The sequence below is a fragment of the Sitophilus oryzae genome, unplaced genomic scaffold, assembly GCF_002938485.1.
Source record: "Sitophilus oryzae breed Bouriz unplaced genomic scaffold, Soryzae_2.0 scaffold_1063_pilon_pilon, whole genome shotgun sequence".
NCBI classification, from domain to species: Eukaryota; Metazoa; Arthropoda; class Insecta; order Coleoptera; family Curculionidae; genus Sitophilus; species Sitophilus oryzae.
Genome location: NW_022145686.1, coordinates 1,791,407 through 1,809,655, shown reverse-complemented (window position 1 = coordinate 1,809,655; position 18,249 = coordinate 1,791,407). Strand labels below are relative to the sequence as shown.

Sequence of the window (18,249 nt, the reverse complement as noted above, 5' to 3'; positions counted from 1 at the left end):
ATAAAAAAATGAAAAATTAGACTTCTGAGTGATGACTAACCATTTTGAATTAGCATAACGAATCCCATGATTAATATATTCATATTAAAAAATGTAATAAATTTAAGCTTAAATATCAAGATTAAAAAGATGAGGATAGTAATAAAATTAAATAATTTATAACTTTAGTATTCAGGTAGAGGACATCGGATAGTAGTAAAACTTATAAAGAGTAGAAAAGCTTTTTGTAGAGTGTTCTGAAGAAAATATCTGAACCATTTCCATCATAAAAACAATATGCATAAACTTGACACAAACGTAATAAGTGACATTTATTACAGTCATACCTATAAATGGGATTGAAGCAAAATTACGTCACCCATTTTATTCAAAAACAAGACTATTAATTATATGACCATAATATGAATGAATATATTAAGCGAATTTAAATATTACTGAAACAACTAAATCGAGATACGTATTCAGTTTGATCAACAGTAGTAAAATAAAACCGAAAGAATTTGCATGAGGCCTAGGGGATTTATTATAGAACAAAAAAGCATTTTAATAAAATTTTCTTGTTCTTCTACTTATTTGAGATCTAATCGATCTGTTATTTTTAAGGGGTTGCCTCTGTAGGAGTTCTTGGGGATAGACTGCCAACTGTCTTTCCATTTTTTTGGAGGTCTTACCGACTGTCTCTTACCTACGTTTTACGTGTGCGAACCATTATGTTTCATATTGTTGTCTGATATTTGTGTTTCTAATTCTGTCTCTTCTATTCTTCGCCATTATGGGTCTTAGGATGTTCATTTCAGCGACTCAACTATATTTTATTTTGTTTTTTTAAATATTTTAAGATTTTTTAAAAATGTATACAGAGTGTTTCGAAAAATCTGGTCATTCATTAATCACGATCCTGCTTAAAGCGCTTGACGCAAAAAGCTGATTTTTGGAAAACAGATTGACTTTAGGATGTAGAGGTTCCATAAGAAGGGATTTTTCGAAACTCGAATTCTAAGGGGATGAAATTATCCCTCAAATATTAAAATATTTTTTATTTAAAAACCGGTGAGTTTTTTGGAAAAACTCTTAAACACGTATATTTTATTTTGTTGTTTTACATATTTTAAGTTTTTTTTTTATAAATTTATACAGGGTTTTTCATAAAATATGACCATTGAGTAATCACGATTCTACTTAAACTGCTTGACGTTTAAAGCTGATTTTTGGCAAACAGATTGACTGTGGGGTGCAGAGGTTTGATAAGGAGGGGCTTCTCGAATCTCAAATTCCAAGAGGGTGAAAACGCCCCTTATTACAATACTTGTTATTTAAAAAACGGTTAGTCTTTCGAGGAAACGCTTGGACAAGCATAATTTATTTGTTTTTTTTTACATATTTTGAAATTTTTTAAAAAATCATACAGGGTGTTCCAAAAAGTTGGGTAATTGATTAACCACGATTCTGCTTAAACTGCTTGACGTAAAATGCTTATTTTTGGCAAACGGATTTTTCGAAAGTCAAATTCCAACGAGATGAAACTACCCCACAAATATTACCAAGTTATATAATAATATCGCCATATTGTTTTTTCTCATGCTGACATAAATGCGAGAAAATTTTATCCAGTTTGTATGTTAATGGAAATGCTTGCTTTGGTTTATATTTACAAATTATTAATTCGACGCGAACGAAGTCGCTGGTACATGCTAGTTTATTATATTTTAACCTTATTTTTGACAGTCTTCCTAGTTGTATTCGATTTAGTTTTACAGTCTGCCTGATATTAATCGTTATTCGTTTTTAAAAATTCAGTCAAACAGATACACATGGAGAAATATATTTGTAAATTTTAATTATTTATATATTGCAAATTTTAATTTTGCTGTCTGCTTGCATGGGGTGAAGGGGTTTGTCCACACTATTTGCCTAAGACATCCTGACATGGCCGTTACTGTGTTTATTTGGCTTCTCAAATCTAACTCCGGATCATGGTAGTTCGACATATCTATTCCTAGGTATCTAAACTGTGAGACTTATTTCAATAATTTTGTTTTCTATTACCAGTTTGCATCTTACCGGCTCTCTAGAGAAAGTTTTTTTTCTGTAGAGATAATCATATTTAATTTTCGGCTTACTAGATAGAACTTAAGAAGCTGTCTCTGCATATCGTACCCTGTATCCGCGATAATGGCTGCATCATCAGCGTGCTAACAATAACACTACATCAGTGCTAACAACATTAGCGTGCTATCAACACCATGCTAACTCTGTTGTGTCCCATTCGATAACCGATATTCATCGAAGTCTTTCCTTCTTTCTTTTCTATGATTATGTCCATTATAAGATTGAATAAGGAGTCTCCTTGTCTAATGCCTCCTGGTATTAGTATATCTCGTGTTAGATGCCCCCTGCTTTTACATGAGTTATGATATCAATATTTAGTTTTCTGATGATTTTCACAACATTATCAGGCTCTTTTTTCTCTTTCAGTATGTTTATAAAGTCAGATATGCGTATTTTATCGAATTCTTTAGCAATTAATAAAATTTAAATTATCAATAATAGGTTAACTCAAGTGAAATATAGTAATACCAGGCTAGTTTTGGACTAGTCATATCGTCACTGTCCAAACGAAAAGGTGTAACTCAAAATAGACCAAAAAAATAAGTTGAGTACACCAATGAATATTATTTTTCATCTTGTCGTGTTGTGACGAGTAACATAGTTTAATTCAGACAGCTTTATGTGTTATAGATCATTAAAGCAAAATAAAACACTAATTCACCAAAATACACTAAAACACTTTACTTTTAAACATTAAACGCGCGTTTCGCTGACCATGTTAGCGTCATCAGCAGATAATTAAAACTGTTTGATCCGTTTTAATCCTTAAAGCTGATAATGCTAACATGGTTAGCAAAACGCGTGTCCAGTGTTTAAAATTAAAGTCTTTCGGTGTCATCATCATTCTCGGCTTAATCAGTCATTTCCAATTATGATATAGCCTCCCTCACATGTTTAGATACTCTGTTTGTAGTTGGGCTCATAATTGTCTATTGTTAGCTATGCAGGCTCAAGTTATCCCCGCTAATAACCTAATATCACGGTCCCATCTCAGGTTTGGTGTTCCTCTAGGTCTCTTAATGCCACGTGGGTACCATGCTGTAAATTTTATTGTCCATCTGTTGTCCGTCCTTCTCGCCAGGTGTCCTGCCCATTGCCACTTGACAGATTTGATTCTGTGGATGACATCTATTTTTCTTTTCTTTTCGATCTTTTGTCGTATTCGCTCCCTTTTTTTTACAAGGTTCTTGGTTATTTCCAGCATATTTCGTTCTATTGAACGTTATGCGACCTGCAGTTTTCTTATAATGTTCGTTTTAAGAGTCCATGTTTCGCATGCATAAGTAATGACTGGTAGTACACATTGGTCGAATGTTTACTTCTAATATAAAGTGGCATTCTAGGTTGGAATATGATTAAGTTTCTTCCATAAGTGCTGCATGCTATTTTAATTCTTATGTTGATTTCTGGTAGTAGAGAGCTGTTCCAAATATATATATTTTCCTACTATTATGTCTTTTCGATCCACTACTTTGTTGTGCATTACTTTTGTTTTTGTTAAATTTATTTTGAGACCCACTTTATTGATGGCTATATTTAGTTCGTTAATATGTGCTTGTGGTTCTTCAGGACTATTGGCAATTATGACTATGTCATCAGCAAATCTTAGGTAGTTGAGATATTCTCCATCTATTTTTAAATTTCTTCTAGTGCTGCTGTGTAAGCAGGTTAGGGGATATCACGTTTCCTTGTCGTACTCCTTTGGCAGTTGGGAACTCTGGGGTTGTTTTATATATAATTACTCTTGCTTTGGCTTCTTGTATATATTGCCGAGAGTTTTTTAGAGAAAAGTATACAAAAACAAATTGAAGGAACCAATAAAAATAATAATAGATGATATTATAATTCCATAAGCTACGATATCAACCCCCGCAATGGTGAAGTACTGGACGTTATACAGAGATAGTGAAGCGGAACAAGTTTTAAACCTAAATCGGAAAAGGATATACGATGACATAATATTTTTATAAACAAAAAATATTCTTCGCACAGTTGCTTCAACAATCATTTTGTTTATAATTATTGCAATTTTTTATTAAGCATATCATATTTAGATATTTCCTATTAAAATCTTTCCGCTAACCATTAAAATGTTATTGGGTGTTGTTTTCCGATAGCTCATTTAGCGTTATGTTAATATCTCCAATCCCATCATTTCCAAAGCTTTTATTTTTACGCAAATCCTACAAATATATGAAAAGCAAATATTGGCTTAAATAGTTTACGACTTAACGGGCTGGCCAGTTTCGAATTATAACGAAGTGCTACAATGGCAACAACCACATAATTTTCGACCCACCCATGCCAGTGACCTGCGCTTTTATTTGCAGTAAATATAATAACAGCTGGACGTTATTCATTGCTGATAGCATTTCATCTATTTTTACTCGCATAATTTTATTAGGATAGGTATATATTTTTTTATGAAAAGAACTAACATTTAGATTTTGAATCAACTACAAATAAATTGATTTCTCTAAAAAACAGGCTAGTCAAAAATTAAGAAATTATTCATTCCTACACGCTACAGCCAATCAATTATTTTATTCCCTCTATCAAGAATTTCTAAAAGCATAGAAATAACAACTTTCCCCTTTTTATTAATTTAGTCTACATCTCACTATACGTTCATTTTTGGCGACCGAGGACTATTATCCTTAATAGAACCTCTAGCGGATTTTTTTTTCAGTAGTCGATGAGTTGCCTTTTAGAAGTTTTTTAAGAAATCAGTGATACTCTGTTACTCATTATAGTCAGAGATTGTTATTAATAATTCTAAAATGTTTACATAGTATCTGTTTTGTTTGAATATGATTGTGCAGTGGACTGTTGATTTTTGTGTGTATGTTGTGGATTGAAAGAAGTTGTAACTTCTATGAAACTTTATTTGCTATGTGTGTTTTACAAGAATGTGTGTACAATTCTTTTCTTGAACATGGCTGCTATGTCATTCTCTACGTCACCAATATGGCGCGCTTTAGGCGCTAAATTCAAATTCTCTATTAAGTAAGAAACATGGCGCCGGCCTTGAAATACTTAACTATTTCAATATATAAAATAAAATATTAATTTGAATTAACAATATTAACTTATACAATATCAAAAATGGCACATATTACTAACATATCATAACTTATATTAGTATATCTTAGCTTAATAATACATATCTAGTCTGCCTGAGGCAGCGGACAAATTTTATGTATCGCTCTTCTAACAATACCGCCACGGACACGCACCAGGACTACCCGAACCTTATCGTCTTTGCCGGGAATCACCTCCATGATTCTACCCAGTTGCCAACTCATGGGGGGAAGATTTTCGTCCTTGAGGAGAACCAGCGAGCCGATGATAATGTTGCTGTTGTCCTCCTTCCATTTAGAACGTTGTTGTAGGGTATGCAGATACTCATTTGACCAGCGGTTCCAAAAACTCTGCACCATTTGTTGTAGTTTCTTGTAGTGGGACAATCGGTTCAATGGTATATCAACTACTGCTTGTTGAGGAACTGAGACCAGAGCATCGCCAATTAAGAAATGTCCTGGGGTTAATGGGTAAAGGTCTAAAGGGTCATTTGAAAGAGGGGATAAAGGTCTGGAGTTTAAAATCGCCTCTATTTGAGTCAAGACCGTGTAAAATTCCTCAAACGTTAAACTAGCATCTGTACAACTCGTTTTAAATGATGTTTAAACGATTTTACTGCCGCTTCCCACATGCCTCCAAAATGAGGAGATCTTGCAGGTATGAAATGCCATTCGATAATATGATCTTTAAAATAGTTATAATACTTTTCATTATCGTTTAAGTTTTTTAATATCTTATAAACGTCTTGCATGTTGTTATGAGCACCAACAAAGTTAGTACCGTTGTCAGTATAAATATGTCGACATAGACCTCTCCGAGATACGAATCTCTTAAACGCGTTCATAAATGTTTCAGTAGTAAGATCGGAAACTAACTCAACATGTACGGCCTTAGTAGCTAGACAAACGAATATACATAAATAACATTTAACTAAAGTCCGTGTTCTTGATTTTCCGTCTTTTAAATTGTAAAATCCAGTGTAATCAATGCCACAATGATAAAACGCCCTAGAAGGTGTGATTCGCGATTCAGGTAGATCACCCATTTTTTGAACCGCTGTTTTTGGATTGGTTTTAAAGCACGTGAGGCAATTCTTTAATACACTGCGAACAGCATTACGACCATTAATTGGCCAAAATTTAGTACGCAATCGTGCAAGAATTAATTGACTACCGGCGTGTAAACATTTATGATGCTCGTGTTTTATTAAAAGCTTTGTTAATATGTGTTTTCCGGGCAACAAAATAGGATGTTTTTGTTCGAATGTTAGAGATGAATGTTTAAGTCGCCCTCCTACTCTAATAAGACCATCCTTATCTATAAAAGGATCTAATGATAAAATATTACTATTTTTATGAATCGACTTGCTCTGACATAAAAGAGCTAGTTCTACTGGAAACTCCAGTGCCTGAACCATTTTACACAATACCAGAGTAGCTCTTTCCAACTCGTTATGGGAAAGACCCTTATCTAGTTTATCCTTATTTCTAGAATTATGATTAAATCTTAAAATATAAGCTACTACGCGCTGTAGTTTAGAAAAACTAGAATATCGAGAAAATATTGAACTGTCAGTAATTGTATGATACGTTAAAATAATCTTTTCCTTGCGCATTTCGGGAATTGTATCTATTTTAATTTCACCTTTTGATGGCCAATGATCTATGGATTGAGTAAGCCACTCAGGGCCATGCCACCACAATTTAGAATGTATTAATTTTGAAGGTTGTAAGCCACGAGATACAATATCCGCAGGATTATCTGGGGAAGGTACATGATACCAATCGGAATGTTCACTCAAGCACTGAATCTCTGACACTCTGTTGGCTACAAATGTCTTCCATCTGTTAGGTTGATCATTTAACCACGCCAACACGATTTTAGAATCTGTCCAAAAGTAACAAGTAACATCAAGTTTCAATGCTTGTCGAACCGTGTTCATTAATTGAGCTAACAATAACGCTGCACATAGTTCTAATCTCGGTAAAGATATGGTTTTAATCGGTGAAACACGTGATTTAGAACATATTAAATTTGATAAACTATGACCACTGTCATCGGTCGACACAATGTAAATGCAAGCACCGTACGCTACTTCTGATCCATCAGAAAATCCATGTAAATATAACCTTGACGGTTTGGTCAGTATAACATGTCTCGGAATCTGTATTTTATTTATGTCTGTCAGGGTATCGATAAAATCTCTCCAAATGTCTTGAAAATCGCCAGGAATTTCTTCATTCCAGTCTATTTTTAATTGCCAGAGCCGTTGTAGGAATAATTTGCCTCTTATAATGCATGGGCATATGAGACCCAGTGGGTCGAAAATAGTGGCTATTGTAGATAGTATAACCTTTTTTGTAATTGGTTTCTTTAAGTCTTTATATGTTATAAGATACTGAAATATATCAGTTTTTGTATCCCAATATATACCTAATGTTTTTCCTTTCATATCTGATGATATCACGTACTGAGATTGGCTTTCATTTTCTGACTCTTTATTTAAACTTGTATTAAGAACTTCTTGTTTATTTGATCGCCATTTCCTCAGCGTTAAGCCTGAATTCGACAAAACTCTTTCCAGCCCTGATTTTAGCTCTATAGCGTCTTCAATGGTGGATGCTCCGCAAATTAAGTCGTCCATATAAAAATTATTTAAAATTGCATCACTAACTATAGGCTCAGTATCCTTGCAATTAAGTCCAATTTGATGTAGAGTACGTGTGGCTAGAAAGGAAGCGCTAGCTGTTCCATAAGTAATTGTATTCAACTGATAATGTTTAATTTCTTCCGATGGTTCTTTGCGCCATACAATTTTTTGTAGATTGCGCTGCGATTCATGGACAAATATTTGTCGGTACATTTTTGCAACGTCCGCTGTAATGACTACATTAAATATGCGTAAGTGTACTAAAATATCAAACAAGTTTCTCTGAACAACAGGACCTATCATCATCACATCATTCAAAGAGAATCCTGATGCCGTTTTAGATGATGCATCAAAAACTACTCTTACACGTGTAGTACTACTATCTTCTTTTACTACCGCGTGATGTGGTAAATAATTATGTATTTCATTGGATTTATCCAATTCGATATTAACTCTTGACATATGTCCTAAGTCTTCATATTCTTGCAGAAATTCATGATATTGTTTACGTAAGTCATCATTGCGTACTAGCTTACTTTCCAGGTGCTTTAAACGCTGGATTGCTGTACTTACTGATTCACCTAATTCAGTATGATTGCTCTTCAACGGAAGTTGTACTGTGTAACGACCGGTAGTGTCCTGTTCAAAATGTTTTCGAAAATGTATTTCACAATCAAGTTCTTCATTTGATAACTTTGTATTATCAGATGACAGATCTTCAATTTGCCAAAAACGCTCGAGTTGTTCGTTTAGAAGATTATCATTTTGCGTAAAAAGACAATTGGAAGCTACATTAGAACAAGAGACTATTTCAGAAGAGTTTGACTCGGGAATTTGTAATGGACCGGCTAATATCCAACCTAATTTAGTTTGTTGTAAGATAAGACCATATTTATTTAGTTCGATTTTGCCTGATGATAGTAAAGAAAAGAAAACTCCGCTGCCTAACAGCATGTCTATCTTACCTGGTTTATTATATTCTGGATCTGATATTTCAATATTGTCTGGAATGTTCAACTCGGAAGGACTAAAATAATACTGTGGCAACTCACTTGTTATTTTGTTTAAAATTAAAAATGACAGATTTGAACTATACGAGCTATCAGTTGACTTAACTTTGGCAAAAACTTTTTTATTAATATTTAACTTGTTTGATTAATTCCTGTTACCGGTATTTGAATCGGTAAAGCGTCTAGTTTAAGCACTTTGAATAATTCATGAGTCATAAAATTCGATTGAGAACCTGAATCTAATAATGCTCTACATTTGACAGGCTTATTATTTATATCAAAAACATGTATATGTGCGGTGGATAACAATACCTGCTCGTTTACTGATTTGGAATGTAACAAATTTTGTTCTAGAGAAGTCACGTTCACGATGGAATCTTCTGAATTTGACAGAATCTGACGTTCTTGTGATATGTGAACACTGGGATGTGTTGGTTGAACTGTAGATAATTCTGTGCCATTTGATGTAGGCGATTCTGTAACGTTTTTTTCTTTGACAATGTAATTATTGAAATGCAGTACAGTGTTATGTCGTTTATGACATTGCTTACAAGCACTACTACTTCGACATGTATTTACTGAATGTCCGAATTTTAAACAATTACAACATATATTTAATTTGTTTAATTCCGTATATCTTGCCTTAGGAGAAAGAGCTAATAATTTATCACATTTGTAAATCATGTGATTATCTCTGCAAAACCTACAATCAGTTCTAAATTGATCATTGGCTTTGGTGACTAAATGACTTGATGAACGCATGAATGATTTATCTGACTTAACTCCTACTACCCTATTTGTTTCACGAGTGTCTAATGTTTCGAGCAATTGTGCTTTATTTTTAAGAAAATCTAAAAATATAGTTATATCTGGTAGCTGATCTGACTTTAAAGATGCTTCCCATTCGCGTCTTGTATGATTATCTAATTTATTGCTTAAAATATAAATCAATAATGTATCCCAGGTATTGACTGGTTGTCCTAATGACTTTAAAGCTCTTTGATGTTTAGAAAAACCGTCTATAATTTTTCTTAAGATACCGTGATTTTCTTTGCTCATAACGGGGAGCTCAAATATGCCTTTTATATGATTTTGAACAATTACACGTTTGTTCTCATATCTGTCCTTCAGCAATTGCCATGCTATATCAAAATTGTGATCGCTGATTTCTAGTGACCGAACTACCTGAATCGAGTCATTCTTTAAAGCCGAAAGTAAATAATAAAAGCGTTGAATATTGTTGAGTGACGGATTATCAAGAACAAGTGCTTTAAATCCCTCATAAAAGGGTAACCAGTTCTCGTATGTTCCATTAAAATGCGGCAGGTCGATTTGAGGTAGTTTTATGTTCATTGACGGATTTAGATAATTATTAGGAACTACTTGATTGTTGTTAGAGTGTGTTTTATAAGTGTTAATTAAATATCTGAATCTTGAAACTAAATAAAAATATTTGTCTTCAAAGACATTCCTCTCAGCACAAATTTCGTCAGAATTGTCAATTAATTCTATAGAAAGTTGTACAGTTTGGAATTCGTTCCATGTTTCATCTAATCTTTGTAAACGAATATCAATTTCATCGATTTTCTTATGATTCGCTGCATCATTTAAAAATTGTTCAAACCGAAATAATCGATTTTTAAGCATATTGCATTGAACTTTTAATGTTTTGAATTCTTCGTCCGACATTGTTACTATTTATTATAATTGTTTAAATAAGTATGTAACTGATTTATGTCTAAATAATTATGTTTCTAATTATTTTACCTATTAATTTAAATTTTGACCCCCATGCAAACGTTAGTGTGAAAAATTGTTCGGAAGTCGTTTTGAAACCGACATGTAAACGAATAATATCCAGAAATAACCGGCTAAATTGAATGCTATGATTTTGTTTAAATAATTCACACTTGGTATGTCAAAACTACTGTAAATGCTTGAAATTATGTTCATTGTACAACTATCCTACCTGATACTATGCTATTTTAACGACTATAATGTGTTTTTTATGATATATATGAGATTAAATTGACTTTTATTGTAAAATCAAATATTAGCTTTGGTTTAAATGATTGTATGAGCTAGGATATAAAGGAATGGACCTACTTGATGAATTGCTGTGTCTTGCTGAATGAATTCTGTTATGATTTGGCTTCTTTTGTTTGTTGTAAAATGTTAGGTTCAACTCCTTTTCCGTGTATTCTTGCTGATTTCTCAACCGTTTTGATGCTATTCTGCGTCGAAGGACCAATGTTTTGTTTGAATATGATTGTGCAGTGGACTGTTGATTTTTGTGTGTATGTTGTGGATTGAAAGAAGTTGTAACTTCTATGAAACTTTATTTGCTATGTGTGTTTTACAAGAATGTGTGTACAATTCTTTTCTTGAACGTGGCTGCTATGTCATTCTCTACGTCACCAATATGGCGCGCTTTAGGCGCTAAATTCAAATTCTCTATTAAGTAACAAACAGTATCTACAGGGTTGTTCACCACATACGACACGGAGTATTGTAGTTAAACGATTAGATTTTTAAAAATTGTAAGTTTTGGGTTCGTTGAAGGACTATTAGAGCTACAATTTAAAAATATTTTTACAAGATACAGAGTGTCCCAAATAAATACAAAATATCAAAATTGTATTTTTTTAAATGGAACACCCTGTATATTATTACATTTTTAGTTTCTACGATTAAAATAAAGGTAAATTTGATCAATGTACTTTTAATCAAATCATACTTAAACCTTGCCGTTTTTGAAATATTTTCAATTTTGTGAAATTGCAGTAAACATTTTAAGGCTTTATTTCTCCAAGGGTATCAAAGTTTTTAATACTAAATATTTACTGAAGTCTATTTATTGATCAGTTATTGTGTTGCAATAATAAAAATAATACTACCTCACACAGAGTATCTAAAAGCTTATTTTAAACAATTTCTAGCTTTAAACGGCAATAATTTGTTTAATTTAAACGGAACGCCCTATATATTTTAGGAGAATCAGATGCACAATTTAATTTTCTTTCAAATTGTATTATACCACTTTTTACCTATTCCTTCAAGTTTTCGTAGAAAATGCATTTTCTTATAATTTAGACCTCATTTATCAATATACCCATGGAATGTTGACGTTTTAGATTGTTTTTAAAGCAACAAATAAACAAAATGTACAGGCTAGTAATATTAATGTTTTTAGCAAAACGATAATATTCCTGTTCCATTTGTATGTAAAAAGAAAATTTTTTAAATCTTTATAAAAAAATATACCATTAATTAAATATGCCACCATTATTTCCGCCCAAATAATAATTAATTACATACTTAATTGTGTTCGTTAATAAGTTATTCTAAATAGATGTGGATTTGAATCAGAAATCAATATAATAATAAGTTATGAAAATAAACGTTTCTGTTGTTATAAATAAGCATTTGTTAAAAAATGAAATATTATTTTTGAGGTGTTACTTTTTACCACACTGTCTAATGCACATACAAAATTTAGTTTTTTAGTATTTGAAACAATTAATATTAATTAACGCAAACAATCAATTAATGTAGTTTGAATACTGGAATGATATTAATTGGTCCTCTTTAACAAATATTTAAACAGTTTTTTTTATTTTTTAATGAGATAAACGAACTATATCGACAATATTAGAATCTGTACTCTTCAAAAATTTGGTACATCTTTAAAAATTATCTAAAATGTCAGTATTCCATGAGTATATATTGATAAATGAGTTCTAACTTGCAAGAAAATGCATTTTCCACGGAAACTGTGCCGTTTAAAGCTAGTAATTATTTAAAATAAATTTTTAGACGCTCTGTATAAGGTAGTATAATTTTTATTATTGTAACACAATAACTGATCAATAAATAAACTTCAGTAAATATTTAGTATTTAAAACTTTGATACCCTCGGCGAAATAAAGCCTTAACATTTTACTACAATTTCACAAAATTGAAAATATTTTATAAACGGTAAGGTTTAAGTGTAATAAACCTTAATCAAATTTACCTTTATTTTAATCGTAGAAACTAAAATTGTAATAATATACAGGGTGTTCCATTTAAAAAAATATAACTTTGATATTTTTTATTTATTTGGGACACTCTGTATCTTTTAAAAATATTTTTAAATTGTAGCTGTAATAGTCCTTCAACGAACCCAAATGTTACAATTTTTAAAAATCTAATCGTTTAGCTACAATACACCGTGTCGTATGTGGTGAACAACCCTGTATAGAGTCTTTTGATTTATAAACATAAAACATTTATTAATTTTATAACATTTTCAACTCATTAAACTCATCATACACTCTCAGGGCTTTGACAAAAGCAAGTATCTGAGACGGTTCTACAGAGACCAGCTTTCCATCTCCAACATCAGCCGTACCAAAGTTTATGCCACGAACGGTTGTCGTCTCGGTGCATTCGGTAATAAGGTGTTTTCCCCATAGAATCTGCATTCGCTTTTGTTTCTCAATTTCAATCTACTGCTCGTTGAGGAGACAGTGTCCTGTTAGAAACCCTGTGACAATCCGAATTATCATTAATTTAAGAGTTATCAACAGAAAAATTGATTTTTTATTTGGGACACCCTCTATATTTTTAATTAACTGAAAATAATTTAAAATTACCTTTCCAAAAATATAGCACACTTGATATTTTGTTATAATCCCCTTCGAAATACAGAATTTTTAAAAGTTCGCCACTTCTAACTAGTAAGTTTTGGACCCCTTATTGATGATATGCCCTTAATGGAACTCGAAAACATATTTTTCCAGCAAGACGATGCACCGCTTCTGAACGCTAAAGTTATCAGCAAAAGTTTTGCAGCCTATTTCACAAATAATTAAATAGTTAACCAAGATCCCAGCCGTTGGCCGTCGAGGCCGCCTGACTTAGTGCCCATGGATCTAATCCTATGGATATATTTGCGGAAGAATAAAGGAAGAAAAAGAAGAAGAAGAAGGATTTTATCCATCCATCAGCTGCTGGGCCACTTAGCGGCATTGATCAAATTAAACTTAAATTAAACTATATTAATGAACCCAAACCCGATGCCCTAATATATTGGAACAAAGAATGTAGGTTATAAGCATCAACAACGTAAGCCAGATCGCCATTCTGACCAATGATTGTCTTAAGTTATTGAAGGAGGGACATTCTATTAGGAAGTGGTACACTGTTAATTGGTTGCTACAATGAGAGCAGTTAGGCGGGGGGTCGCCTTTTAAAAGGAAAGAATGGGTGAAATAGCAGTGACCCAACCTGAGCCGATTCCAAATGACTTCCTCACTTCTGGACAGTGACCGAGCTACAGAAACTTGAAAGAATTGAGGTTTACATTCCTATAGCTTATTTGAATCTCCGGTCACTTCCCACTCTGCCTGGATACCACTTTTTATTGTGGACATATGTAGAAATTTAAGTTCAGAGATAGAAAATGCATCATTTGCCGCAGTCTTAGCAATCTTATCAGCATCTTCATTACCTCTTATATCCACATGGCTATGAATCTATACTAGATCCACGGTTGAACCTTTAGATATTGAAGAGTGATGCAAGTCGAGCTATTTAACGGCTAGAGGATGTTTTGGTGATAATTCGTTTAGGCATTGTAATGCATTTAGTGAATCTGAACATATCATCCATTTGGAAGGAGGTAGGTTGGAGATTATTCTTAGTGACTCCTTAATAGCAAAAAGTTCTGCAGAAAGGATGCTGGTGGTAGGAAGTAAGCGATATTTATAAGACATATTGAAAAACACCCCGTAACTCCGAACCGGTAACAGATATCGATATGCGGTTTTCACCATCATGTTTTTGCCAAAAATTGAGCTCCAGACACCGACATTAGTTTTTATCTATCTCCTATAATAGAAAAGGGTGTTTCCATTTAAAAGCGTCGAATTTGACCCACCCGTACATGTATCAGATACTGCATGCCATGATTCTGTTAGCAATTTCAGTTGTATGATTTTTTATATTTCTGTTTATTTCTTTGATATAATGAAAACGTTTAATGAAAACGGTTTGAGAATATTTTGAACCGAAATGCTTATTTTTCAAGCATTTGCAATTTTTATTAGCACTTCATACATTCTAGTTCTATTTCGTTTATTATTCATTATATTTCAAGTGCTTGCCTGTTAAGTATTTTAAACAATTTCAGTGAAACCTAATAAGATCATCAATTTTTCAAGTGTCTGAATATATTGCAAGTTTCTGCTATATTACAAAATGATCTTTACCAGTATGATAATTTTTCCAATAGTTGTAATTTTCCGCGTTGTGTATAGTACGTTATATGAAGCCTAGTATATTAACGGCATATAAATCACAAGGGTAATGAGTAGTTTTGCCAAACCTACGGCATTCAATTACTTATTACAAATTATTCCACTTATGCGGTACCTGTTTTAAAAAAGAAAACGTAGTTTTTAATCGTGGTAAACATTTGTTTCCTCATCAGAAGGTAGGTATTTTTTTCGTAGTTTCATTATGATTTGAAATTGAACTTATAATTTTTTATGATTGATTAACTTATGATTTTTGCTAGGAGAGATTTATAGATGTACCATTGATGGTACATACCACAATGCCCGCATCCTGATATATAGCTTAACATTTTGTTAATTTTTATTCGTCAGTAAATTTTCGTTATACTGTTCCTTACTGGATTAGATATTATTAGAACGAATGAATGATCTTAATCTTTTCATTCAAACCTAATATAAGGTGATCTATGTCTGCATTCACAATAATTATTATAAAAAAAACTCTTCTAGTATTATACGTAATAGAAAAAAATTATGAAAAATAGTTCAAGGAAAGGAATTCATTGATGATTGTTCTGTGAATATCTGATATTTAAGATATTTAAGCCTCGCGTAATCATTATAAAGCGTCACATTATATAGCGATGCTGCCTAATGTTTAACACGTTCTTCGACAACTAAAATCAATGTTTTAAATAATGGTTATCCAATTAGTCATCACAGTTACATAATTTATAATCCACAAACTCACTTTCTAATCTTCTGCAATTGTCAATTTTAATTACATTGATTCGAAAAAATAAAGAATCAATGATTTTATTTATTCTCTAGAAGAATGAAATAAATGTACTAATCCTATTTGCAAATATGCTTTTAGCAATTTTTCCTAATATTCGTGACATTGAAGTAGTACCTAAATTCTTTTCGTTTAACCTTCTTCTGTTTGTTCTTGTGCCGGATGATATCAGCAATCATAATTTGTGCTTATCCGCACCTTTTTGAACCTATAAACGTTTTCTACGCGTATAGTGAATTATCGGTTCTTTTTTATATTATTAGCTAATTAATAACCTTAATGACAGCTCATAAAACGAATTAGGTAAATTGGTAGGTAAGTCGAAACTATTAAAATCAAGGATGAGGAGGGTACGAAAAAATTATGAGTTCATTAAGTGCATGGTATCTTCAGATTATATTATTAAGTTTTACTGTAATATTGTTAAATAAAGAAAAACTTTTTTTTCTTCAATCAGCTGTAATTTGCATAGAGTGCGCCAAATTTTGGTTAGATTATTTTAAACAAACTGACTAAATTACCAAAACGGTGGTATAGATAATCGACTAAAGAAAAACCACATCGCTGCGCCGCATTATTTGCAAAGATCAGTATTGGACCTTTTTTGTAGGTTGATGTCTAGCTTCTAAGGCAGATCTCTAGCAATTAAAACACACTTACGCGTGTTTTGACCCTCTTGGGTTCACTCTTTTGACATGAAATTTGCTGTGTTTAATCTTCTTCTTACAGTGATTTGTGTATAGTTCACTTAGGTACATGTAGGTGCAATTCGTTATAAATTTGAAAAGCTGACAAACGGCGGTTTCTTAGATAAACTTACAATAAGTCAATCGTCTATTGGTCATCACAGTTCCTGAGGGTTTAGTATACAAACTTGTCCCGAGGAAGCGACTGCACTGTACTTCGTGTACACCTAAATCTGTTAGCAACATAATTTTGATCTCTATCGTCTTCAGTTAAAGCAACTACCGGATCCAACTTCTGGCCTTAAAACCATCTCTGCTAGAATAACTGCCCAAGAGCCAACAGAAAATAATAATATTTTTCAATAACAGGGACATTACATAAATCATAAATAGTATTTCATAGGTCTGTTGACTAGAACCAAAAGCACAGGCATAGTTTTAAGATAAAAAATTCGAATAAAGGTTGATTCTCACTATACCTTCCGTTTCTATTCCATATCTATTCCATGTTCGTTCTGTATTTTTATTGTATTGATACTATGCGTAAGCTTCCGTTCCGTATCAGTTCCATACTATATTTTGTACAATTTATATCATTACGAAAGTTTTACTGTAAAAATTTGTATTTTTTGAAAAAGGTAATAGATTTAATTAAGAGGGGAGAGATGAATAAATATCAGGAAAATTTTAACAGTGCTAGTACAAATTTAAGAACTTGACATGTGTCAAATGTCTTCTTCAAAAGCGAATATCTTCAAAAAAAGCTAGTGAGTTAAACTAAAAATAAACTATCAAGAAAACACGCATCTAAATGATAAAATGATTTTCAAATTCCTTGGTTTTTTAGTATATTCCACAGGGCGTTCCAAACTTTCACTAAAACTATTCAAATTTCAACATTTTGTGTTCTCTCATATGTCATAATTGACAGATGGGAACTTCCATTTTTAATATGGAAAGAAGTACAAAAAAGTTAAATAATTTAGCTACAAATTGCTTAAAAGATCATCAAAATCGGTCCACTAGAACACAATATATGTAAAAAACTTTAAAATACATCAACATTTTAGTTTGCCCGTTTTTCCGAGTGGAAAATCCCATCTAAAAAAAAATTCGCATTTAAAAAAAAATCCCATTAAAAAAAACATTAGTTTGGATGATTTTTCAAGAACAGCTCCCAGCGGAAAACTAGTTACGCGTACTGAACGCTAAACTTGATCCTACGTGACAATCGCTATGGCACTTAGTTGATATTTAACTTTTCGAAAAATTATTAGATAACCGAGAGTGTCAAAAAATGCAACAAAAATTCGTCCTGTATTTCCTGAACTAAAAGGGCCAGAATCTGTATGGCATCTTTAGTTTTACAAAAAAGTAGCGGTGTTGTGAAAACCGCATATCTTTGTATCTCCACTCATAAACGAGAAGCACTGTAAAAGAAACGAAAATGTGACACCCTGTACATATATTGTTCATATAAATATTTATAATTTGAATTATTCAACAAACATCCAAAATATTACCAAGACCATACAAAATATCAACAATAGATATGCTACTGTACTGCACAAAAGTAGTGCATACCACAGTGCATGATTTTCTCCAATAAATAAAATCAAATAATACCAGTATTAAA

The 18,249-nt window shown here is 32.3% G+C and overlaps 2 protein-coding genes across 2 annotated transcripts; both read right to left on the bottom strand.

Moving 5' to 3' along the window:
- Positions 1-5,276: 5,276 nt before the first annotated feature.
- LOC115879042 lies at positions 5,277-8,794 on the bottom strand. The gene is made up of 2 exons (XM_030895681.1): positions 5,824-8,794; positions 5,277-5,767 (listed from the first exon to the last, which is right to left on the bottom strand). The coding sequence occupies exons 1-2, from the start codon at positions 8,792-8,794 to the stop codon at positions 5,277-5,279; spliced, it is 3,462 nt and encodes a 1,153-aa protein (XP_030751541.1).
- A 188-nt stretch (positions 8,795-8,982) lies between these two features.
- LOC115879033 lies at positions 8,983-10,539 on the bottom strand. The gene has a single exon (XM_030895669.1). It carries the CDS (start codon positions 10,537-10,539, stop codon positions 8,983-8,985), a length of 1,557 nt encoding a protein of 518 aa, XP_030751529.1.
- Positions 10,540-18,249: the final 7,710 nt, after the last annotated feature.